The 27170-nt window shown below is 39.9% G+C and overlaps 1 protein-coding gene across 2 annotated transcripts in view; it reads right to left on the reverse strand.

Annotated features, from left to right (window-relative positions):
• The window catches only part of NALCN (sodium leak channel, non-selective), a 280814-nt gene extending 254072 nt beyond the window's left edge, over window positions 1-26742 (reverse strand). For both annotated transcript variants that reach the window (XM_068984391.1, XM_068984390.1), the window contains exons 1-6: window positions 26635-26742; window positions 20558-20740; window positions 11085-11168; window positions 9680-9819; window positions 9467-9595; window positions 2371-2525 (exon numbers count right to left, since the gene is read on the reverse strand). In XM_068984391.1, the coding sequence (XP_068840492.1) occupies window positions 2371-2525; window positions 9467-9595; window positions 9680-9819; window positions 11085-11168; window positions 20558-20740; window positions 26635-26742 (799 nt within the window). The remainder of the gene's footprint in view (window positions 1-2370; window positions 2526-9466; window positions 9596-9679; window positions 9820-11084; window positions 11169-20557; window positions 20741-26634) is intronic.
• Between the last annotated feature and the right edge of the window lie 428 nt (window positions 26743-27170).

Genomic DNA, 27170 nt, shown 5'->3' on the forward strand with positions numbered 1-27170 from the left:
TGAACTGATTACCCCCAAAGGTGATTCCTTCCTAGAAATGGACTTCTTAAGCCCACACACTTTAGAAGTAGACTTTCTGGCTCAAAGAGGTATTGTTTCTCTACATTAGTTGAGGCCCTGTAAGTAGCAGTGAAGAAAGGTGGATCTAGTTGAATATAATGCAGCAATTGGAGTTTAAAAACAACTGCTGCATTTAAAATGATCAGGGTGAGATTTCATCTAGCAAACAGTTTTAAAGGCTTGGACGTTTCCACTGCCTCCTTGGGTTCCACTGCCCTTGAAGGGCAGCCTAACCTTGAATGCTGGCTGCTCTCCATTCCAGACATGGGCAAACTCAGCCCCTAAAAGAAAGAGCAACAGGACCTAACCAGTCATGCATTCCAGCCCTGCCCCAGTTGTTAGAACTTCTGGAGCTTGTGCAGAGCAGCTTACTAAATCCGTATATCTCATCTCCAAAACCACACCTGTGGTTTCCCACTCATGCCTGAAAGTCACTGGCATAATCCATAAAAGTGTTTGCACTTCTGAGACAGGGGGAAGGACGTAAGATCGGTTCCAAAACCAGATAAGACAGGACAGAAAATTAGAACGCTTCACATCTGTTGCCTTCTAAATTTTTGTGAATCAGCCAACTACATCACTGGCCAAATGAAGAATATCCATCTAATTATTATGCTGGAAATTTACTATGCAGCTGTACTAAAATATAAGAATAAAAACTTATGTGCTATTTGCAAAATTCACTCTTTAGAAATATCAACTATTTGGTTTTTTTCATCCAAAGTTCAAGTATTACATTCTCTCCAAAGGCTGAAGCCTTGTGGGTTTAATTCATATATCTGGAAAGTATTCCTCAATCAATGCAAGAGCTTCACATGTCCTTTCTGAAATTCAAACAGTTATCCCAGAGTTCATTATGCCATCCTGCATAACACTATGTACGAGCTGTGATGACTGAAGCCACAGGGTAGGAATAGGATTCATCAGCCACTCTTCCTGATGTGTTAAGGTGGACAGGCTGGGTTTGAAGCAGTTACCCTCCAGGGTGGACAGACATGCTGTTTTCTTTTTGGGCAATGCAATCCCCATTGTACAGCTGGTCCATTGGGAAGTGAAACCACACCACAGGATGGATTAAAAATACCTAGATTTGGCTTCCAAAAGAGTACAACCACCACCCTGTTACACACCAAAAGACTTTCCTCTTATGTCCTGTGTAAAAGTGTCCAGAACGTTTTTAAGTGTACCTAGGCCTTGAAACTTTAAAATAAAATTAATTCATTTTCAAATGACTCCAACAGTTGTGCCATGGACTGAATGTCTGAATCTGCTCCTTCAGCCCCCGCCATTCATATACTGAAGCCCTAATTCCCATTGTGATGCTATTAGGAGGTGGAGACTTCAGAGGGTGATGTGGTTTAGACCAGGTCATGAGGGGTGGGGTTCCCATGATGGGATTAGTGCCCTTATATGAACACACCAGAGGACTTTCTCTCCCTCTCTCTCTCCCCATCTCTTTCTCTGCCCTGACTCAACCCCTCACATAAGGACACAGAGAGAAGACTGCAAGCCAAGGAGAGGGGCCTCATCAAAGCTGACCATGCTGCACCCTGATCCAGACTTAGAGCCTTCAGACTGGGGAGAAGTACATTTCTGTTGTCTATGCCACCCAGTCTATGATATTTTGCTGTGGTTGCCTAAACCGACTAGAACAAATTTTCAGAGCATAACATATGTGTTTAGAATTCCATGGTTTTTTTGTTTCAATATTGAAAAATGCACAACATGCATGGAATTGTAACAAATGCAATGATACCAACTGAATGCCAGACGCCAAGTCTGTGTGTGATGGCACATTTCAGGACTTAACAGGACAAGCCACAAATAAGTGTACACATTTGAGCACATTGTATTCACACGCAAGCATTCCTCATATTTCTATTACATAGTTGATGCACAGTCACTAAGTATTTCATTAGCTGTCTTCTGTTCCCAGAGTTACTCTTCAGCTCTCACGTACCCATCAATGTCTAGTATTCCAATTATTTAAGACTTACCTTGCCTACTAGTTAAATGTGGAAGGAAACCAAGTCCTGTTGACTCAAGGGGTTCTTTGAGTCAACAAATATTTTAAAATCCTATAATTAATAACTGAAGAGATATTTAACTCTATATAGATATTATTGCATATCTATATGGAAACAGGCTGTATATTATAGACTGTAGGGTAGAATATATTAAAATTTGCAATTGCATTTCTTAAATCCTATACACAGTCTGAACATAAACTATCAATTATGTAACTATTGTCTTTATTTCATAAACATTGTAAAATAGAAACGGAAAAGGTGTTTTATCAGTAAGACAGACCTATCTCGTTAAAGCCACTGTAGCCCAGCTCTTGCCTGCTAAGTCCCAGATCTTCGAGGTCCATGCATTTAAATCCTGGGGGGCACTGGTAGCCTTCTTCCAGTTCTGGGGAGCAGTGTGTATCTGGGATGGCTAAACTGTTCCAGGTTACGTTTCTGCAAACAACACAAAAAAGGATTTGACATTTTCAACAAGTGTGTTGATTACAATGCATAATGTAATCACTCTTCATTGATACTTGCTGCATGTGGACATGGATTTAAGATTCCTGATTCATGAGTGGTATGCATTACATTAAGGCCATATTGAACATTCTCAAATGACATGAGATTCACCCACACAGAAGTGCTTTATGTTATTTTTAAACTTTTTATTTTATAGTGGAGTAGAGCCAATTAACAATGTTGAAATAGTTTCAGGTGGACAGCAAAGGGGTTCCGTCACACATATACATGTGTCCATTCTCCCCCAAACTCCCCTCCCATCCAGACTGCCACATGACATTAAACAGTTTCCTGTGCTCTATAGTAGGACATTGTTGGTTATCCATTTAAAATATGTTAATAGCAGTGTGCACATATCCACCCCAAACTCCCTCACTATCCGTTCCCTGCATCCTTCTCCAGGAACCACAAGTCTCTAAGTCCGCACAAAGCTCTTTATAAGAGCATTATTGCCACGATGGCTTTTGTCATAAAAGACCAAGACCCAGAAAAGTAAAGGAAGGAATTTTCCTGCAGATTTGCAAGGCATGTAAACTTGTCTGGGGATTCTGTGTTATTCACAAATCCTTCTCCTACTGTGGCCGCAAATGTTACTTCTCTGCTTCTAAGCAACAGCTAATGATGACAGTCATTTTCCATATGGTACAAAAGTACTGTATGTGAGCCTCAGAAATGACACTCAGCCTTCTTCTGCGTTGTCAGATGTGCAGTTTAGACAGAAAACCAGAAAAGCAAGGCGAGACTGAAGGAACTAAAGGTATCACACTGGACAGAGAGAGGTGGTGCAGTGATTTCGCTCTGGAAATAATATGAGGTTTTTTTTAGATGACTGGTGATATAACTCCTTTTCATCTTTTTGGAGGATAAACTGGAATTGAAGTTGATGTGAAGGATTTAGATATGCAATGCTTTTCTTGGTAGTGAATAGAGATAACCATCGGAATGGTGGATACGGAATCTCACTGTGGGCTGGCCTTAAAATGAGCCCCAAGTAGCTGCCATCTTAGACAAGTGACAGGGCTCATATAGGGGGCCCAAGTTTAGCTTAGAGAATTCACAAGTCTTATAAGCCCTTGATTTTAGTATAGTCACTTCCTATTACATCAATGTTTCTAAATGGGGACCAGCCTGAGGACAGTCTCAATCTCCTCTGCTTATGGCCACACTGAGACAGGGGTGTTGGGTCACATTTCTTTTCTTCAATATCTTCCTAAATTCATTTTGCTGCTTCCTGCCCCTTATATAGCATGTTTTCTCAAAAGTCTGATGCCTAACCGCATGATCCCTTAGCTGCTTGAGGCCACCAGGCACACGCACGAGCATATACGCAAATTCCTATAAAGACATACATAATTTTACTCATACACACACCACACACACACCACGCCTGGTTCAGTTGTGTCTCGGTCAGAACAAAACTCTATGCTTATTCCTTCAGGATTCGGCTCTTCATTAGTGGCAACCCAGGGAATTCACACATCTCAGGGATGTTTAAACAACTGCCACATTTTACGCTGGTCCTTTGGACACCCACAGGCACACCCCAAGGAAACGGCTCTAACCGTGGAAATCACCGCTTGGTAGTGTCCGAAAGATACGACTTTAAGCACACATGTCGGTTAATTCCCCTTCTTTCAAATTCTTGCATAGATGGGTGCTAAGTCGCTTCGGTCACTTCATTCATGTCCAACTCTTGTGATCCCCACGGACTGTAGCCCACCAGGTTCCTCTGTCCATGGGATTCTCCAGGCAAGAATACTGGAGTGGGTAGCCATGCCCTCCTTCAGGAGATCTCCCCGACACAGGGATAGAACCTGCGTCTCTTACATCTCCTGCACTGGCGGATGTAAGCTTTGTTCTAAAAAAGCAGTTACATGAGCAAAATATCTGCAGTATAATAGGTGCTCCATAACCATTGCTATTAATTTAGTTAGAAATCTATTGTACATATATCATCAGAGCACTTTTATTTCTTAAACATTATAAAGAAAATATTTCCAATATCCCAACTTGTTCTTATACCTCCCACTTGGCAGAGACCTCGGCATGAATCCTGTAAGTTAAACAGAGTAGTCTTTCCTCATCTTTTCAAAAACTGTTTAAATATAAGTCCAGAAGACTTCACAGTCCTTTGCATGAATCTGAGGCACTTGTGATTTTACATATTGTACAAAATCCTCTCTTGATAAAGTCCATGGAAATTAAAAATTAATATTCTTAAGTTTCACCATGTTTCTATCTTTAATTCTTCTGCTTTTCCATTTAAAAAAAATCTCATTGTTTTGTGAACAGAGTTGATAAAACAACCATTCACTTATTTGCTAAGTGCTCTAAAAGGAATACTTAAATTTTATTTGGGCTAGTATAGAAAACTACCCCCAAATCCAACTTTATATCATCTCTGGTCTTAGTGATATTTTATAAAATCCCACCAAGTCCTAAAAGCTGCCACTGGATGGAAAGTGAAGTGAAGTCACTCAGTCGTGTCCAACTCTTTTCGACCCCATGGACTGTAGCCTGCCAGGCTCCTCTGCCCGTGGGATTCTCCAGGCAAGAATACTGGAGTGGACTGCCATTCCCTTCTCCAGGGGATCTTCCCAACCCAGGGACCAAACCTGGGTCTCCCACATTGTGGGCAGATGCTTTACCATCTGAGCCACCAGGGAAGACCAAAAGTATCCAGTAGGATGGATGTGTTTGAGTCACTCAGTTGTGTTCAACTCTTTGTGACCCCATGGGTTGTAGCCCTGCCAGGCTCCTCTGCCCGTGGGATTCTCCAGGGAAAAATACTGGATTGGGCTACCATTCTCTTCTCCAGGGACATCTTTCCAACCCAAGGATCAAACCCAGGTTTCCTGCATTGAAGTCAGATGCTTTACAATTGGAGCCACCAGGAAAACCCACTAGATGGGGGAAGCACAAAATGAACTGTCCATAACTGAGATTCTCCTTAAGTCCCAAAGGAAGTAATCCGTAATTACTCTGCAGCAGCAGGGAAGAACCAGAATAGTCCAGGGTGCCTGTGACGTGTGGTCCCCTACCTTCTGGTCTCAGAGAGGATGGTTCAGTCATCACAAACATTAACCTGAGCTCCGGGTTGAATCTTGCTCTCTGCACAGTAAACTTTTATATGCTTAACGTTTACATTTCCTTGCTTTTGCTAATTATCTCATTCTTGGGGATGAGATGTAATTATTTGATACCAAGCCATGAATAAATTTCTCTCCTTTCTCAGGAATGATAATAAGGTGTCAGGAAAATCTTCATCTGTTCTATTTCACCTAGCAGCTCCTTCTTACATGTTCCTCTTTTAGCTTCAGGGGGATTTTTGCCAACACATTTGGCAGTTTGCAATACCTGATTCCGCCACAGGCCACTGGTCTTCTCAACTCTCTTTAGGATAGGAATTGTCTTGCTTAGTCAAATCCTATTATTTGTTCCGTAACGGCCTTAGGTCACCATTCATTACTGGAGAAGAAGCTAAAGCTTTACTAGTAATGTTATAAATGAAGCGCTACTCCACCGTTCCAGCACCAGGGACCAGTTTCATGGAAGATAATTTTTCCATGGACCGGGGGGGTGGAGGGGGGAAGTTTGGGGATGATTCAAGCACATGACCTTTATCGTGTCCACTTTATTTCTATTATTACTGCAAGAGCTCTGCGTCAGATCATCAGGCATTAGATCCAGGAGGTTGAGGACCCCTGCTATAGAGGACACAGCTGAGATGCCCATCTATTTGCTTTACAAGAAACTGGGTCCATTCAAAAGCAACACTGCAGGTACTGACTGAGTTCCTGCTGTATTTGCCCTGTCTGCTTCACAGATTAACATAATCAATTCCAGAGGTCAGCCTTGAAACCTAGGACATACAGGTCTCTGAACAGACATATCTCTGCCTGAAAGCTGTCCTGTTATTTGGCTACCATGTGTGCAAATCAATTAAGCAGAAATTGGAACAATTGTTAAAAGACAACGCCGAAGATAAACGAGGTCGTGACAGCACCTGGCAACTCTGATCTCTGGAAGCAGAGCATCATACCATAGAGCTTAGTGTCTGTGACTCAGAGATGTTTACGAGAAATTCCTAGTTAAGAGGCAGCAAAAGGACACAAAAAGTTGGAAAATTCTTTTCAGTTGGGATTTGTATGTGTTTTATTCTGACTCTGGATGTGGTTTGAGTCTCTAAAATAAAGCAAATTAAATGTCTAGGCTGGAGATGGTAAATGGTATCAACAAATTTTCTTCTTGAGAGTGAGACTTTTAAAACTCAGTTAATACTGAACTGAAAATACAAAAGAAAAAAATGGCATAAATGGTTGGTCCTTGAAGTAAGTCATCCAACTTCTGAAAACTGTTTTTATGAGTACCACTGCTCATAAAACCGTGTGGCCAGTTACATATCTTCTTAAATAGTAAATGAAGAATCATGTAAAGAGAAGGCAAAATACATGGGTGTGTACATAATGCGACTGCACAGATTTGATAACACAAATCCAAGAAAGAAAAATGCAGACATCTCCCCATCACTGTTATGTCTCGAGTAGCTGAAAAGTCTGCCAACACGTATGAGATTTTTCACAGTACACTTTTTTTTTTTTTTAAGGATAATGTAATGAGCTGGAGCTAAAAGTCAGAATATGAGAAGCTTTTTATTTTTATTTTTTTCAGACATTCATCTCTGAGTCCTGAGTACAGCGTGGAGCTGGCTGAGAGGACTTACTGAATGATTCCGGGGCCGTGAGTTCAGATAATACTCACACTCATCTTCCCCATTTGTAGAATATTCTCTGCGTCAAAGTTAAGTCTGCAGTACGATGCCTATCTCCTAGTTGGGTTAACACATTTGAGAAGTCTTGCCTGTCAATTCGAACAAAAATGGGACCTTTAAACCAGGCTCCTGAATTCACCGCTGTTAGCACACAGCCGCTTCCTCTCCCAGAAGCTTTCCTTCCCCTCACTTCTCCTCTACTGTCTCCTGCCCACAGGATATCTTCTTCCACCTTCATATTCATTCATGGAACAATCTAGACACATTCTGCAGCCCACATGCACTTAAAAAGAAACCTACCCACAGGTTCCCCTCCATGCATCTCTTCCCTCGCCCACACGAGTCAACCGTCACTCACCACTTCCTTCAACTCTCCTACCCTGTGTTTGTACTAACTCATTGCTTTTCTCCACTTTTAACGTGGCTTGTCTATTTTTTTTTACCCATTTCTCCTTTGTTGCTTTTATTTAGCAGCTTGCTTTTCTTCATCTTTTTCTTCATTTCTGCGTCTTTATCAATCTGTCATAATGTTTTTATCCATCTAAATATAATCTATCATTAACCATGACTTCACTAGGGCGACTGAACACACATACACAACCTGGGCTTGTAAGAAAGAAAACATATATTCCAAAATGGCAACACGGAAGGGGAAAGCAAGAACCAGAACGAGAGAAACGCACGAGTTGATTAAATGATGGTATCGGCGAGGACTAAGGACTCAGTAGCCAAGAGCTTGGGTTTCCATGCCTATAAGAAGTAGGGAACAGAGTCCTGAGCGCCCTGTGAGGCTGGGGTCCGGAAAGGTGACCTCAGGCATACAGACACGCTAGCATTTAACTGGGTAACACCATGCTTCCCTGGTGGCGCAGAGGTTAAAGCGTCTGCTTGCAATGTGGGAGACCTGGGTTCAATCCCTGGGTCGGGAAGATCCCCTGGAGAGGGAAATGGCAACCCACTCCAGTATTCTTGCCTGGAGAATCCCATGGACAGAGGAGCTTGGTGGGCTACAGCCATGGGGTCGCAAAGAGTCGGACACGACTGAGCGACTTCACTTTCACTTTCAGAGCGTGATACTGATGAGGGGATCATTAGATAGGCCAATCAAGCACAAAAGAGACCATAGCTACAGAACCAAACATAGACAGGGAACTAGCAAATGAGACAGGCAGGACTTAATACTGTGAGTAATGACACACAGTAAGTAGTGTGGGGATATGAAGAAAATCAGATTTCTACTTCACGCTGAAACATTTCTAAATAGTCGCAGTAACAACAACAATAACAAATACTTGACATACAATAAACTGCCCATGTTAAAAAGAACCGCTTGAGAAATCTTGTATACACAGAACCGCAATCAACATAATGAACATATTGACCAATCCCCAGGGTTTTCTAATGCCCTTTCATCATCTCTTATTCCTACCCCAACCCTTATGCCCAGGCAAGCAATGATTTCCTTCCATTGTCATAGGTAAGTCTGCATTTTCTAGAATCTTACATACAGGAAATCAGAGAATATGTACTTTTTCATCTAGGTTCTTCACTCAACATAATTATCTTGAGATTCACCCAAGATATTTTGAATATCAATATCTCATACTTTTTTTTTTTTATTGCCAAACAGTAGTTACTATAAGTGGGCTTCCCTAGTGGCTCAGATGGTAAAGAATCTGCCTGCAATGTAGGAGACCTGTGTTTGATCCTTGGATCAGGAAGATCCCCTGGGAAAGGGAATGACTACCCATTTCAATATTCTTGCCTGGAGAATTCCATGGACAGAGGAGCCTTGTGGGGTACAGTCCATGGGGTTGCAAAGAGTTGGACATGACTGAGCACCTAACACTTTCACAGTCATCGTATAGCTATACCTTTAATCCATTTACCTGTTGATGGAAGCCTGGAGTATTACCAAATTGGGCTTTTACAAATAAAGTCTTTGTATGTATGTGTGTGTATCAGTCGCTCAGTTGTAACACAGACCATGGAGAGCACACAAATACTTTTAAAACAATTGAGACACAGGTTTTTCACATGAAAACTGCAGAAACATCCTTGTTAATCACTAGGTTAAAGTACAGTCAGTAGATAAACTTACCCTGGTTTCGTGTCATTTACTACACAGTGATAGGTAAATGTCCCAAACATCTGAACTCCTAAAATGCCATAAAGAAGCAGAAAGAAAAGGAGGAAAATGGAAACACTCCATATTTGTTCTCCAGATCGCCTAGGAGAAAAAAACAGAGTAGGTAAAACTTACCAAAAAATGTCATAAACATTTCGCCTTAATTTATGTAAAAGCAGTGCTTACTTTAAAATATTTGTAATTCTCGTCCTTGGTAGCTCAAATCGGAAATAAATCCGGAATGCCCGGATCATAATTAGTGGCCGTGGGATCCGCAACATGCCCCAAGGAGACATCTGATCAACTATGTCAGCAATTTCAAACACCTGCAAATTCAGAGGTGAACAGACAACTCAGACTTTCGCTCCGCACTGCGTGTAGTCAGGACATATACCAACAGCATTACACAGCACAACACATAGCAAAAACAGCATCACACGGCGTCATAGCACGGCTTGCAGTGAAGAGACACACAGACAGCATCACAGGACGTCGTACATGAACCTGAGCTCTGCTCCCACACTATCATCCACCAAAAGTAACTTTCTTTGGAGTATATTTTGAAGCTATAGCTCTCTTAAGAGAAACAAACACATGAATGAATGAAAGTGCCATTAATCTTGTTCATTTCCTAAATGACTCATCAAGGCACAGTTTTTAATACAAAACTGGGGTAAGTATGCCAAGTTTTCCTCATACAACAGTCTTTGGTGGAACTTTTTGAGTATCTAGAACATAGATTAATGGAGAAAGGGTTAATAAAAATATTATGAAAAAGAATTCCATTTACCAGCAGAGGCGAGAGGATAATTAGAAAATGTTTGTCAATCCTACAATAGTTGCTAAATGGAAAAGAACACATTTAATATGCAGGATGAAATTAATTGTTAGAGACGTGAGCTTTATGAAAATAAGAACAGCTTATCAATACGAACCACGATGCGTTTCTGGGATGGAGGATGAATTTATTTTATTCTGAAATTTTTAATGAATTAAATTTGAATTAAATACAAAATCAAGCCTGAATGAGTGCCTGGGAATGAATTATACTGTTCATAATAAAATCTCTCCTTCAGGCCTTTTTAATACATGTTCCCCGTTTCTCAAAGTAAGGAATTTTCCATTTCCAATACACTATTTATGCTAACCAATATATACCCCAATGTATTTATATTATTTTAGCTATTTTTAGTGAGAATTTAGTCACTTAAAAGACTGGACTTTTGATTTTTTAATCCAAATTTTTATTCTACAAATACAGAAACCTCACTCCATGTTCTTTCCCTTTATTTCAAAGAATATATTTCTAATGTCTGTTAAGTGAGAAATAATCTTGTATGGTACTGATTTTTATTTCTGATTGAAAAATAATTCAAACATCTGACTGATGATGATTAAAAATGTCAGGCTTTTAAAAATCAATAAACATTAAAAGTGTTTCTAGACAATTACCCAATCACATTATATATATATATATATATACACACACACACACACATATATATTCTTTAATATATTAATTTAGATTTTCAATGCAAAATAATGCCCATTTTGGAAAATATACCCATGTAAGTTAAAAGTGTTTAATTACCTGTAACACCAATGAAACCCAAAGGCAAAAGACCATAAATCCATCAAAAACACACCAGCGATCTTTCACGTAGGAACTATCCCCCTAAAAATAAATTTCACATGGCGTTATCAGATAAAATAAATAATTTCAAAAAAAATCTGTGGAGGGAATAATCAAGTGTTAATTTGATATAAGCTACCTACAATTTTTGTATCATAACTGAACAGACTTTCAAAAGGAAAGTCTTTCCACATTTTAAATGACATTATATATGAGGAAAATAATTTCTAAAACACAAGTAACTGCAGACCTGTGCATGTAAAATTTTAAATTCATGCAAAGAGAAAACATCCCTATTTTCACTCTTAGCCACATAAGAAGCCAGAGGTCATCCTACTTAATAAGCAGCTCAGGTCCTAAAACCAACTCTTCCTACAAGAACCAAGAGGATACAGTGGTGAGTGAAGGACTTTGAATCTCTGGGAACAACCATTATCAGTACAGAATTAACCAGTAATTCACCTTGAACTGAATTAGAGGTGAGGATGAAGAAATGTGCCTTCATTTTTGAAATAAACATATATTGACTTTAACTGGGATTATAAGTATAAAAGAGATAAAGAAGGCATGCTACTTTCACCTTTTAACAGTGAGTCTATTCTGACACTGGGGTGCATCATTTTTATAAAATGGGACTTTTAGGAAAAAACTTTCCTTTCAAATAACAAAACAGTACACCCTGTGAGGTTGAAATTGCAAAACTTTAACTAGAAAGAAAGCCTTCAATAGCTTGCTCAGGACTGCACAATTAAGTCACTAGTTCTGTAGTCCTCTGTGAAACTCAGTTCTGAATCCAGTCACATGGTTACCAGCTCTGAGTGAATTGGTTAGAAAATAAAAATAGGACCAGAAGACCAAGACTTTCAATAAAATGGTAAAATATGTTGCAGGATATTTAGGAAAAGAACGTAATTTTGAGAACCTTCTGCCAGGAGTAACAAATAGATTGTCAGAAAGTTTCCTTCAGAGGTTTCCAGAAATAATTTGTTGTTTGCAAATCTAAAGCTAATGGATGATAATTCACTTAATGAAAGTTATATGACTCAGATATGAAGTTTAAGCCCAGCTTAGTTAGCACTGGGTAAGCATGTACTTTATATAAGAGGATGTATAATGCCGAGTGAAACACACACACACATACACACCAACTACACACACACACCTTGTATAGATATACAGCTAAGTATACACCCAGTTAATACTACACATAAGGCCAACTAATTTATAATAAAGTTATAATAATGGTGGGAAAATTAATCCTGTGGAGAGTTAAGAGAAAACAATGCTAGTTCTCAAATGAATGCGCAGATAATTTTACCACTGGCACAAGAATCAACCAGACTTGGTGTGTACTCAAGAAGACCCACAAGAGTTATAAAAGCAAATTTGGGGTTTGGGTGACTAACAGGACAATGACCTATTAAATTAGCATTATGATCATCAGATGATCATATCTTAAGAAGATAAAAACTATATCATAAAATGTTACTGGTTATGTATTCACATATGTGCATGTTAAGTATAGAGCAAATAATTAAGGGATAATATAGCTGTCTTCAATATCTCATGAGAAATCTACCATAAGCATTAAATTTGCCTTGCACACTGCACAATTTAAAATATGAATTAATTGTAGAACTAAAAATAGACAATATAACCAATATAAAATGAGTCTAATTTTGACTACCATCCTAAAAGCTAATAAAATACAAATGCTTAAGTTGCACTTTGGAATTTCCCTTAAGTTTTGTTTGACATAGTGAACAAATCTGTTAATTCATTCACTCAGTGAATAGAACCTTTCTATGCTCTAGGCAGCATTCAGGCACTAGTGATAACAGAAGTAAATAAAACAAAAACACTTGCCCTTATGTAACTTATATTCTCAGTTACTTTTTAAGAAACGTAAAATGCACATATATTCTATTTCGATAAGTGTTATCAGAAAAATGGGCTTCCCAGGTGGCGCTAGTGGTAAAGAACCCATCTCCTAATGCAGGAGACGTAAGAGATGCAGGTTTGATTCCTGGCTTAGGAAGATCTCCTGGAGGAGGGCATTGCAATCCACTCCAGTATTCTTGCCTGGAGAATCCCAGGACAGAGGAGCCTGGCGGGCTATGGTCCATAGAGTTGCAACAAATTGGACACAACTGAAGCAATTTAGCATGCATGCATCCCTACAGAAAAATTAAAGTATATATTTTCAAATCAACTTTTATTAAACAAATATGTTCTTTACTTACATGTTGAGCAAAAAAGTGAAAAAATATCACTTGATCTTTATTTTAAGAACTAGGCATAAATGTGATTTTTTTAAAAAATGTAAAATAATTCCAAAATGAACACAGAAATTTTATGAGGCTCAGCAGAGAACTATTTTAAAATAGGAACAATTAAACGTAAATGTTAGCCAAGACAGAGAATATTAATAATTATAGATTATTGGGTACACAAGCACTCAAATAAGATAAGTTTATATAAGACTTTTCCCAAATAGTATTTTTTTTCCTGTTTTAAAATTAAAAAATGTTTCACGTAGTATCACTACAGTTAACCTCCTGTTGCTCATAATTTGCCTTAGTAACAAATTATATTCAATTAGATACAAGTTGAGAGCTTTTCATTATATTGAGTGTTATTTAAAATATAAAAAATGAGGATAAATAATGGTATTTCCCAGGGAGGGGAACAGAGTGGCAAGGAGCCAAAGGTGGAAAAGAGACATAATTTTTCCAGAATATCCATACATATGCCTTTTGACTAATAGTCATGTGTTACATTTTAAAAATAGATCTTTCAAAGCTAACTTTTTTAAAAGGTGAAAATTCCAGTATTAGCAAAAATCACTCAGCTGGTGTGAATAAAGTCAAATTTGAAAAATATGAGCCTCACAAATTTACAATGTAAAGTCATCAGTAACAGAGTTGGCTGAATTTTTATTTACTATATAGATTTATAGGTGAAGGAAATTGATGTTGAAAAGCTGACTTAAGAGTATATTTTGAACTCTATCAAAGGATGGATTATTTTAAGTCATTTTAGAAGTTCCAGCTGGATTCCAAATAAAACAAAAGCATGCAAACACACAACTGACTCAATGGACATGAATCTGAGCAAACTCTGGGAGATAGTGAAGGACAGGGGAGCCTGGAGTGCTGCCGTCCATGAGGTCGCAAAGACTCCGACACGACTTAGCCGCTGAACAGCAACAGTACAAGCACATTCTAACTTCTAATGACCTCATGAAAACTGCTTTAGCAAAAAAAGTTCTACTGCATAATACAGAAATATATTTCTGAATTATGAAGTCATTTGAGTTGAATTATCTGGAATGTTCTCTGTGGTGGATGTTCCAGAAATTCAGAGTGGTATCTGCCTGTCCCAACAAGACCACCACACTCTAGATTGCATGGAATGGTCAATTAAAACTAGCTTCTTTTAACTTTCCTGGTATAAAACATGAAATAATCCACTGAGCAGAAGTTTTACACAGTATTTTTTGGTTTCGGTTTCAAGGAGTCATTCAATATTTATAAAAACCTTTGAGCCGTGTAATAGTGATCTGAGATACAAAGGCCAATCACACTCAGATTTTTCCCATCTTTTTTTTTTTTCACCTGTTGCCCTTTAGCATTCATTGTCCTGCATGCTGTTCTGTCTTCCTGAAAAACTCCCTGCAGTCTGTGCCAGTTTTCTCCTCCAGACTTTGGTCTGACCACGGCCCCCTCTAATCAGTGCTTTTGCTCCTATATCATGCAACCAACAGCAACTCAGCTCATGTATATAAATAAGGTTCACACCGTGGAACAGACAGAATAGTCCTTTGTAACTCCCACCTAGCTATTTAATTAACTTATATTTTAGTTCCTGTAGTTTGGGTTTCCTACTTAAATCTTCTCTAAACATATTCTCTGGTGCTGTATTTTTTAAAGACGGTCTGTCTTCCACTCCACTGTCAATGTTTGCGTTTGCTCTGAAGATTAATAGTATCCTGAAACTTTAGACAATTTCAGGCGGTATTCCCACTACCTTGCGCCATCATATTAAATGAATGATGAGACAAGCATATGAACCACGTCTTTGGAGCCTCTGTAGAGCAACTTCACTTTCACTTTTCACTTTCATGCATTGGAGAAGGAAATGACAACCCACTCCAGTGTTCTTGCCTGGAGAATCCCAAGGACGGGGGAGCCTGGTGGGCTGCTGTCTATGGGGTCGCACAGAGTCGGACACGACTGAAGCAACTTAGCAACAGTAGCAGCAGCAGCAGATTACAATGCAGCCAGTAAGAAGTCAATACTTATGCTTCATGAATGCATCCGTGCATCTATCCATTCACTGAAACTACTAATACTGTACCTTTAAAGGAATGATTCTTTGTAGCAAAAAGAGAAAGATGTAGTACATTGAAAGGTAATCCCTTAAAGTTAAGACTCTTCTCCTGAATAATCATGAAAGATCACAGATGAAATTATTAGATAATTTTTGCATATTTCTCAGATTAGTGTAGTTTGAATCAGCAAAGCTGACATGCCACATAAACAGGAATGGGGTCAAAGTTTAATATGGGCTTCCCAGGTGGCACCATGGTAAAGAATTTGAGTGCCAGTACAGGAGATGCAAGAGACAGAGGTTCAGTCCCTGGATGGAGAAGATCCCCTGGAGGAGGAAATAGCATTGCCTGGAGGATTCCATGGATAGAGGAGCCTGGTAGGCTACAGTCCATGGGGTCACAAAACAGACATGACTAAGCACAGCAGCACAAGGTTCATATAATTTTTGCATTATAATGAGATTGCAAATATGACTGAATTGAAATTGAAATCATATCAACCATTATCAATACTCACTAAGGCTCCATAAGGACAAAATACCTTTTCATGAACAGAATACAGGCTCTGAACCCTGGCACTTTGAAGTGTAACTGAAGGTAAGCGGGACCCTGCTGTGTCCCTCACATTTTGTTTGTGCAAAAGCTCTAACCTCCTAGGCCTTCCTGGAGTTCTAAAGAGCAAACTCAATCAGGAAAGTGAGAAAATATAGAAACACAGAAAAACAGTTTAATAAGGCCAAATAGTAGCTGAACCATAAAACAAAGTCAAGGACCTGTAATTCCTCTTCCAGGGCTGTAGATAAAATTCTGAGCCACATCCTTGAGTTGTTTTGCAGTTACTAAAATCCCACAAGGTGAAAGAAGTTAACGGCATGCTGACCACCAGCACCTAGACCCAGACTAGCTGGAACCAGAAGGTAGTTACCACACCACCAGCTCCATGAGCTGGTCATGCACTCCTTGAACTTCTCCTCATCTGACCTTTAAAATCCCTTCCCTGAAACCCTTCTAGGAGTTTGGGTCCTTTTAGCATTAGCTGCCCATACTCCTTGCTGCGCTCTAAAATAAACACTGTACTTGCCTTGACCACAACCCCGTGTCAGCAGATTGGCTTTACTGGGTGAAGGTGAACAGACCCAAGTTTGGTTCAGTAACATAATCTCATGCTGCACTTTGTGTCTGATACGTTTAACTCATTGTCTCTTTTTCAGTTTGTATTTTCAAAGACTCTTCACCATAACTGGTTAAATGGTGCTACGATTCAATGTATCAGTATGTCCAGATCCTTTTAAAATCCTACTGTATTCATGTTCAAGTTATAATACTTGCAAATAATAAATTGTCCCTCCCCCCTGCTTCCAAAATATGGAAACAGAAACTAACACACATGAAGGCCCATTGGTACTTGAGAAACTGTAATGTCTCCCAATATGAAAGAAAGGTTTTTTAATTTGCTTGTTGCATCAACAAGAATTGAAGAGGAGAGAGTGCTTGAGTTATGGGCAGAAATCAGCAGGCTAGTGCCGAGGAGATGAGTTATTCAAGAGCTGTCTATCAATCTTTATAAAGGTAAACACTTGGAGGCTGCCAATCAATTATACAGTAGAAGAGAGGAACTTAAATTGCTATGCAAGGATTTAACAAGCAGAGAAAACAAACACATTTACCTGAAGACATTCATAGGGATATAGTTTGCAGTCACAAAACAATATGCATGGGTGTAGTTTCATAAGCACATGATTTATTGTTCTGCATTCCCAGGGACCATCTGTCACTGTGTCTTAGCATTATTATTTATTACTTCAACAATGCTCAGAGGACGCATGCTACTTTTTAGCCAGGTCTGTTGCCAGATGAAAAATAGACAACTGAGAATTGTCTGAAGACTTCACAGTCTGCACTACATGGAATGCTTCACAAAAACACAAACATATATCACCCCAATGCTTTATTTTTGCCCATAGGGATTTGGTTGAGCTACAATGCTTCTCAGAACAGGAATTCGTGGGAGAGTCAATTAGAAACAAATGATCGGGGAGTGAAAATTAATTGGCAGATATAGTCAGGCTTGGGAAATGTTAAAAGAGATGTGAAATCCTTCAAGCAGATACATGCCTCTAATGAAACTTTCGAAGGACATTTTTTGCCGGAAGGACTCTGTGCTTCAGTTTCTCTCTCCTGCAGTGCACGGAGCGTGTGATCTCCACCGTGAACTTCTCAAATACAAATCAAACTATGTCACTTGTACTCCGATCCCCCATGCCTCTTAACTGACCACAGAAGGAAGTCTGAGCTCCTCACAAGGCTGCAGGGTCCTCTGAGATGCAGCTGGTCTCCCTTCCCAGGGTCCTCCCCGGCTGTTCCCTGGGCATACCATCTGCTACTCCTGACTAAGACTACACAGAGCACCCCAAGGCTCCAGTCTGTTCCAAGACTGTGTGTCTCAGAGCATTGCTTTCCTCTCTCCATGAAATCCTTTACTTCCCTCCCCATGACACCAGCCATAGCCCACACCTCCTTATCCTTCAAGACAAGACTTCAACATTCTCTTTCTTCAAGACTTTTCTGGGCAGCCCCAAACAGATTTTGTCACTATTTTTTGGTGCCCCCTTTCCCCTATCACTTTTTCAGACCACTATTAGAGTGTTTTCCACAAAATACTGATCTCTCACTATCTGAATTCTCACCATACAAATGTTCACTATGCACATTTGCAAAAATACTTGCCCCAGTCACTGTGTAACTAGAAGAACCACTATTGTGTATCTGCATGTATGCAGTGGCAACACTGCCATTGTCCACAACCTGCAAAAGGTAGGATGTGCATACGGCTCCACAGTTCTTGGGGGCTAAATCTTGTGCTGGCATTCTTTATCTCCTTAACAACTGGTAAGTGTTAAGTGCATCACTACCTTCTCGTCCCTATTTTTTCCCTGAAGATTAGCCTTTCCAGGGACACAGGATTTGAGTCTATCGACCCAAATAAAGTATATGTGTAAATCGTGTTCTATTTTAAGCATCAGGTTACTCTTTTCTTCACAAATTTTCATTTTTGAAAAAAAGCTGTACAAATATTTTAGTTGGAAATCAGTACATTGTAAACATTCACTATTAATAAGTTAAACTTAATGGTGGACAATTTCTTTAAAAAAATTTATTTCATCAAGTAAAGACCAAGCAAGTCTAAACAAACCAATTTAAAGAAAGGGAGTCCCATCAAAAAAGTACTAGGATAAAATGGTTTCACAGGAGATTTCTACCAAATGTTTCAAGCTAAAACAGTTTCAAGATTACTCAGATTATTTTAGAGCACAAAAGTACATATACACAGCATATATATACACTGAATAGCTAATATCAAGCCTGATAGAGATTAAACAAAATTTAAATAAGAAAAGTAATAACAAATATAATGAAATAGTATATTAAAACAGAACAAAACTGTGTTATGACCCAGCCAGGTTTTTTCTGGGAATGTAAGGATGGTTTGATTACTAGGAAAGCCACATTATTATGAGTCAAAGGGAAAAATAATCATTCAACAAAATGTAAAAGCTGTTCATGATACAACTCTCAAAAGTTGAAATTTATGTTTAATCCCTTAACATGATAAAATAGTCAAACTTCAAACCCGAAAAAATACATCTTGTGCAGCTTTTTTGAGTCATGACTCAAAGAAGTTAACTCTAAAAGAAAATACTCATGACAAGGGGGGCATCATGAATCCAGATTGCATATTGGCCTACAATAAGAAATTATTGCTAACTGTGCCCAACGCAATATTTAGAAAAAAAGATTTTATCAGTTGGCAATGCATAACTTGTTTCTAAAATAATCTGATTTCTCAGAGTTGTCTTAAAAAAGAAATAGAACTGGACAAGTATTGATAACTACTGATGTTGAGTTATATATAGGTATTCGTTCCAACTATAATCTCTACTTTCATGTAAATTTAAAAATTTCCTTAATAAAATGTTTTAAAAAGTTAAAAATGAAGACAGTAGGGCATTGACTGTGATTCCTCTCTTTTAAAGACAGCATACAATGTATTATGTGTAAAGAGAAGCAATGAAGTTGACCCAATAAATACATCTTAAGCATCAGCTCATTAAATTCTCAAAAATGTTGTACAAAATAAGGCTCTTCTCCATCACAATTACTTCCACTGAGATATTTATACAGCCAATAAATGAAAAGACTCAAATCCTAATTTGAATCAAAACTTTCATTTGTCAAACCCTAATACCCATTCTGCTGTTTCATTATACCACTGACTCTCTAAATAGCACAACTTAAAATAGTTTTTGGAGATGGAAACAGCAACCCACTTCAGTATGCTTGCCTGGAGAATCCCATGGACAGTCCACAGGGTCACAAGAGTCAGACATGACTTAGCAACTAAACCCATCAAAATACTTTAGAGACAGTACCATCTATAATACTGAGATGAGATTATTGGGCTGGCCAGAAAGTTCATTTGGGATTTCCATTTAACCTCTATAAAGGTTCGTGTCACAGGAGGAAGAGATAGCCCAGGATAGAAATTTCCCTTCTTTTCTTATTTCTTTTTCTTTTCTTTCTTTCTTTATTGTCTCCCAATGGCACCAATTTCACGCTGCACATTCTTGTCTTACAGTCTTGGAATTCCTTTCCATTTCAAGTCTCTCTTTTCACCTCTTTACATCTTTAGCATGCCTCAGGCAAATGATATCCTCCCTCTTATCATCACACTGCAAATTTATCACACGGAACGCTTATTCTGCATTCCATAAATCAACAGGTGCCTCCTTGGCTTAGGTGGCGTGATCACCCTGTAGGTGGCATGAAAGACCCTCCTCTGGCCTTCAGGAAGCCGGAGGTGGGGCCACATAGCTGCTTTTCAGATATTCCAAGACTTTATGCCTTACACGATTGACTTCACTTTTATAATACTCTTAAATGTATCGTGTTTTTGCCAATATCTGGAATTATACCCTCTTAAAAGGACTTCAATACCGATAAAATAAAGAGACGTTTTATTTGACTGAAATTAACATGAAAACATTAAATGAATTCAGTGTGCTTTTGTTTTGAGCTTAAATAACATGGAAACACTCACCTTGACAATCCCCCGGATGTGCATCTTGGCGATCATCTCTGCTGTGTAGAGAAACATCAACAGAGTGTCCAGGGTAAAGGTCACGTACTGCAGAGGAGGGTAGTGTTCGAAGGTCATGGGCGTGTTCATACAGACTGAGATGACGCTGATGATGGCACAGATGCGCAGGAGAGAGTGAACCCACTGTGGAGATGGCCCAGAGTTACTATCTGATGGCATGAAACATCTGAAACCCGTGTTATGAACCACACTATTTGGAAAATGTAATACTGAGTTGGAAATATTGGGCTGGCCAAGAAGCTCATTTGGGTTTTCTGTAACACCTTATAGAAAACTCTGAACAAACTTCCTGGCCAACCCAATATTTCACCACTAGGGAGAAAAGGGGGCCTTCTCTAGGGGCTCAGATGGTAAAGAAACGCTTGCAGTGCAGAAGACATGGGTTCAGTCCCTGGGTTGGGAAGATCCCCTAGAGAAGGGAAGGGCTAACAGAATACTCCAGTATTCTTGCCTAGAGAATTCCATGGACAGAGGAGCCTGGCAGGCTACAGTCCATGGGGTTGCAAAGAATTGGACATGACTAAGCAACTAACACTTGGGTTACTTAGGGAGAAAAGAAAAACAAAACTAACATATTAAATACTGATAATGTGCTAAATATTTTCTTTTTTTTTTTCCTCTCTCAGCAGGAACTTTATTTATTTTTATTTTTTTAATTTTTATTTTTACTTTATTTTACTTTACAATACTGTATTGGTTTTGCCATACATTGACATGAATCCACCACGGGTGTACATGCGTTCTCAAACATGAACCCCCCTCCCACCTCCCTCCCCATAACATCCCTCTGGGTCATCCCCGTGCACCAGCCCCAAGCATGCTGTATCCTGCATCAGACATAGACTGGCGATTCGATTCTTACATGATAGTATACATGTTTCAATGCCACTCTCCCAAATCATCCCACCCTCTCCCTCTCCCTCTGAGTCCAAAAGTCCGTTATTCACATCTGTGTCTTTTTTGCTGTCTTGCATACAGGGTCATCATTGCCATCTTTCTAAATTCCATATATATGTGTTAGTATACTGTATTGGTGTTTTTCTTTCTGGCTTACTTCACTCTGTATAATCGGCTCCAGTTTCATCCATCTCATCAGAACTGATTCAAATGTATTCTTTTTAACGGCTGAGTAATACTCCATTGTGTATATGTACCACAGCTTTCTTATCCATTCATCTGCTGATGGACATCTAGGTTATTTCCATGTCCTGGCTATTATAAACAGTGCTGCAATGAACATTGGGGTACATGTGTCTCTTTCAATTCTGGTTTCCTCGGTGTGTATGCCCAGCAGTGGGATTGCTGGGTCATAAGGCAGTTCTATTTGCAATTTTTTAAGGAATCTCCACACTGTTCTCCATAGTGGCTGAACTAGTTTGCATTCCCACCAACAGTGTAGGAGGGTTCCCTTTTCTCCCCACCCTCTCCAGCATTTATTGCTTGCAGACTTTTGGATCACAGACATTCTGACTGGTGTGAAGTGGTACCTCATTGTGGTTTTGATTTGCCTTTCTCTAATAATGAGTGATGTTGAGCATCTTTTCATGTGTTTGTTAGCCATCCATATGTCTTCTTTGGAGAAATGTCTATTTAGTTCTTTGGCCCATTTTTTGATTGGGTCGTTTATTTTTCTGGAATTGAGCTGCATAAGTTGCTTGTATATTTTTGAGATTAGTTGTTTGTCAGTTGTTTCATTTGCGATTATTTTCTCCCATTCAGAAGGCTGTCTTTTCACCTTGCTTATATTTTCCTTTGTTGTGCAGCAGCTTTTAATTTTAATTAGATCCCATTTGTTTATTTTTGCTTTTATTTCTAGAATTCTGGGAGGTGGATCACAGAGGATCCTGCTGTGATTTATGTCGGAGAGTGTTTTGCCTATGTTCTCCTCTAGGAGTTTTATAGTTTCTGCTCTTACATTTAGATCTTTAATCCATTTTGAGTTTATTTTTGTGTGCGGTGTTAGAAAGTGATTTAGTTTCATTCTTTTACAAGTGGTTGACCAGTTTTCCCAGCACCACTTGTTAAAGAGATTATCTTTACTCCATTGTATATTCTTGCCTCCTTTGTCAAAGATAAGGTGTCCATATGTGTGTGGATTTATCTCTGGGCTTTCTATTTTGTTCCATTGATCTATATTTCTGTCTTTGTGCCAGTACCATACTGTCTTGATGACTGTGGCTTTGTAGTAGAGCCTGAAGTATTTTACATCATTTAATTCTCAAAGCAGCCTAATTTCCACATGGAAGCACTAAGAGTCAGGAAGGTTAAGGAGCTTGTCTGTGGTCCTACATTAATAAAACCTCACCTCAATGTGGACCAGGTCACACTATCCCAAAGCCCCTAACACTTACTGGGACATACGGACACAACAGAGCCTCATTCAATGAAAATATGTAGAAAACGGATATGCTTTTTATGTACTGTGAGCACCTGGACTCTGAGGCCATATTTATTCTATCTTCCCTGGAATCTAGCACAGTCGACCCTAGATGCTTCTTAAAGTTAACTGATATATAACACTTCCCATATGTAGGGCTTTCATTCTATTATCTTATGTTAACATGTGTGTATGAAAATATATTTTAAAATCTGCTCTCATCCTGTGCTTTCAAAAGTTAATAATAAACGAAACTTCCTCTTTATTTTTGAGAACATGTTTCATATAAATTTAGCCCAGATATCTCTCCCCAAAATGCCAAAAAATACATTTTTGTGCAATGCTGGCAGTGCACTTGCTGTTTGAGGTCTTTCCCTAATCCTAACATAAAGAAGGAATTAAAAAGTTAAAGATGTTTCTGTGTGTGTATACACGTGTATAAGTGTAGAACATAAATCATCCATATAATATCTTCTTATGAAAATTAACAGCTAGGATTAAAAAATATTAATGCATTTGCATGTTAAACCCACACAGTTAATATTACTAACAAATCAGTACACAATTCCTAAACATAATTTCGATGTGTTATCTATTGACTAGCCTATATATATATACATAATATATGCAGTCATATTAATTCTTTAATATACTGTCTGTGAAAAAAAAAAAAAAAGCTGTTTCAGTTTCATAGTCAATGGGTTCTGAAGCCATACAAGCTAACAACCACCTAAGATGAAAAACAGAAAAGGCTGTCAGAACTTTGTAGGCTGGTGAGTGGGTTATAATATTAACCTGACAGTTGTAATATTTGCATGAAGACATAATGCCACTAATTTCCATACCACATAAGTCACTGATGATTAACTTTAAAAGTTGATGTGCTTTTCATGCCAATCAAGAAGCACTTCAATAAACACCACGTGTAAATTTAGATCCATCTAGGCCTCCAATACAAAGGACCTAATTACACAAATGAGCCTCAAAAGATGAGTTCTCCCACAAAACCATCATGGATTTAAAGAATGAATTCTCATTAAGCATTAATCATTCTAGTTAGTCTTCCGAGCCTACATCTGTAAAACTACCTTCTTCAGGTCTCAGAAAGCTCTCTACTGGTGGATGCTAAGAAAAAATGACAGCTTTATTTTGTATTTCGTTCAAAATTCCCTAAACATGAATGGGAAAGACCTACTACGTGTTGGAAATTACACTGGGCTCTGAAGACACAGCAATGGAAACACAGTTCTAACTCATCACTGATGAGTGATATTATGCCTATTTCGGTCTAAGATGCATCACATATATATTTATACAGAAATCATTTTTTACTTACATCTACATATAAAGTAGGAGAAGGCAATGGCACCCCACTCCAGTACTCTTGCCTGGAAAATCCCATGGATGGAGGAGCCTGGTAGGCTGCAGTCCACGGGGTCACAGAGTCGGACTCGACTGAAGCGACTTTCAGTTCAGTTCAGTCGCTCAGTCGTGTCCGACTCTTTGCAACCCCATGAATCGCAGCACGCCAGGCCTCCCTGTCCCTCACCATCTCCCGGAGTTCACTCAGACTCACGTCCATCGAGTCCATGATGCCATCCAGCCATCTCATCCTCTGTCGTCCCCTTCTCCTCCTGCCCCCAATCCCTCCTAGCATCAGAGTCTTCTCCAATGAGTCAACTCTTCGCATGAGGTGGCCAAAGTACTGGAGCTTCAGCTTTAGCATCATTCCCTCCAAAGAAATCCCAGGGTTGATCTCCTTCAGAATGGACTGGTTGGATCTCCTTGCAGTCCAAGGGACTCTCAAGAGTCTTCTCCAACACCACAGTTCAAAAGCATCAATTCTTCGGCGCTCAGCCTTCTTCACAGTCCAACTCTCACATCCATACATGACCACTGGAAAAACCATAGCCTTGACTAGACGGGCCTTAGTCGGCAAAGTAACGTCTCTGCTTTTGGATATCCAGCACATATAAAGAAGGAAAAGTGGAAAGAGAAGAGGTTCATTCCACTGGTGGTGGGGGAGGGTCAAAACAGGAGACTTCCAGAGTGGATGGGGGCAGGGGTGGCATGGATAAGGAGGACTGGACTCGTCTGGGTGTGAGTGCTAAATCGCTTCAGTTGGATCCGACTCTTTGCAACCCTATGGACTATAGCCTGCCAGGCTCCTCTGTCCATGGGATTCTCCAGGCAAGAATACTGGAGTGGGTTGCCATGCCCTCCTCCAGGGGAACTTCCCAACCCAGGGATCAAACCTGTGTCTCCTGGGAGTCTTGCCCTGCAGGTGAATTCTTCACCACTGAGCCACCTGGGTAGCCCGTCACTGGGGAAGCATCTCAGGGAAAAGGAAACAATGCGGACTGGCTGGACACCTCGGAGGAGCAGGACGCTGCCGATTAGTGGACAGTGTAGATGCAGGAAAGGCAGCTGCTGCACAAGTTGCAGCCACAGTATAAAGGGCCTTGCGTATGATACAAACTACTGTTTAAACTGTCAATGTAGGTAATAGGGATGTTTCAATGATTGTTAAGCAGAGGGTGATGTGAACAGACACAGAAATGTGGAAAGAAAGAGCAGCTGAGAAGCGGTCTGGAGAACAGATAAGAACGGAGAGGACAGAGGGGACCAAGGCTGATCATCTTTATTACGGTCAAGGTCAAGGGAAAGACAAGCAGCGCCAGAGTGGCAGTTCATTTCCTGATTTCAGCTCATGCTGTTGAGTTTGATAAGAGAGTGGAACCTGTATGGGAGATCAAACCAGTCAGTCCTAAAGGAAATCAACCCTGAATATTCACTGGAGGGACTGATGCTGAAGCTGAAGCTCCAATGTTTGGCCACCTGATGTGAAGATCTGACTCACTGGAAAAGACAGTGATGCTGGAAAGACTGAGGGCAGGAGGGGAAGAGGACAACAGAGAATGAGATGGTTGGATGGCATCACCGACTCGACAGACATGAGTTTGAGCAAACTCCAGGAGATGGTGAAGGGAAGCCTGATATGCTGCAGTCCATGGGTTCGCAAAGAGTCAGACATGACTGAGTGACGGAACAATAGGACTGCTGTTGGAAGCTGAGCTTCCCAGTCCTGCAACGATGCCTTCAGCCGCGGCTCTGGCCACTAGACTGTCTCCTCGTGTACAATGACACTACGTGTAGCTGGGCTTTGCCTCAAATTCTCATCAGCTTAATTAGGCAGAGAAGGTGACAAGTTCTTCACAGACACTATCCACTATCTCATTAACCTTTACTTGCAACTCAGAAGGAGACCTTTAATTCCTAACATCTGATTATCTCCTCAGACTCCTGCATGGTGAGGATAAGTGAAGAGATCCCTCATCTCGGTCTCCAGCTTCAGGTCTGCCGGAGAAGTGGCATTAACTCCACATTCTGTGACTCCGAGGAGGACATGCACAGAGGGCAGGCCGAGGAGCCACCTCTGATGCCTCCTCTGTGAGTAACTCACATGGCATCTCATTGTGTCATCGGAATCGTTTTCATCTCCCAGACTCCAAGACTCACCCACATTCTACTGCTGTTCAGACGTTTCAAATCACAGGGACAGGAGCTTCTGAATTAAATGAATCAAAGCGGCTTCATATCAGCATGTGCCTCTCTCTTCTTTTTTAAAAAAGAAACTTACTGGCTTGTTAATCCAGAGGATGTCTGCGCTGTCCGACAGAGATTCATCGGGACCAAAGTCGGTAACCGGCTGGGCCTCCACCCTGGAGCTCTGCTTCCGTTTGAGCATGCTGAAGTTAGCTCTGGCAAGCAAGTTCAAAACCACAGTCTAAGAGAAGAAAGACAGAGTGAGTTAGTCCCCAAACCATCCTTACCCTGATCACAAAAACAAAGTCCCCATGCAAGCCTGCATATATGCGTGCTAAGTTGTTCAGTCATGTCTGACTCTTTGCAATCCCATGGACTGCAGCCCACCAGGCTTCTCTTTCTATGGGATTCTCCAGGCAAGAATAATGGAGTGGGTTTCCATGCCCTACTCCAAGGGATCTTCCTGACCCAGGGATCAAACCCATGTCTCTTATGTCTCTTGCATTGACAGGTGGATTCTTTACCACTAGCGCTACCTGGCAAGTTTGTTAATTACACTCAAGTTCCATTTACTGTATATAATAAATACATGCAACTAGAAAGGTTAAAGGGGCTTCCCTGGTGGCTCAG

This window comes from Capricornis sumatraensis, chromosome 12 (assembly GCF_032405125.1).
Source record: "Capricornis sumatraensis isolate serow.1 chromosome 12, serow.2, whole genome shotgun sequence".
In the NCBI taxonomy this organism is placed as follows: Eukaryota; Metazoa; Chordata; class Mammalia; order Artiodactyla; family Bovidae; genus Capricornis; species Capricornis sumatraensis.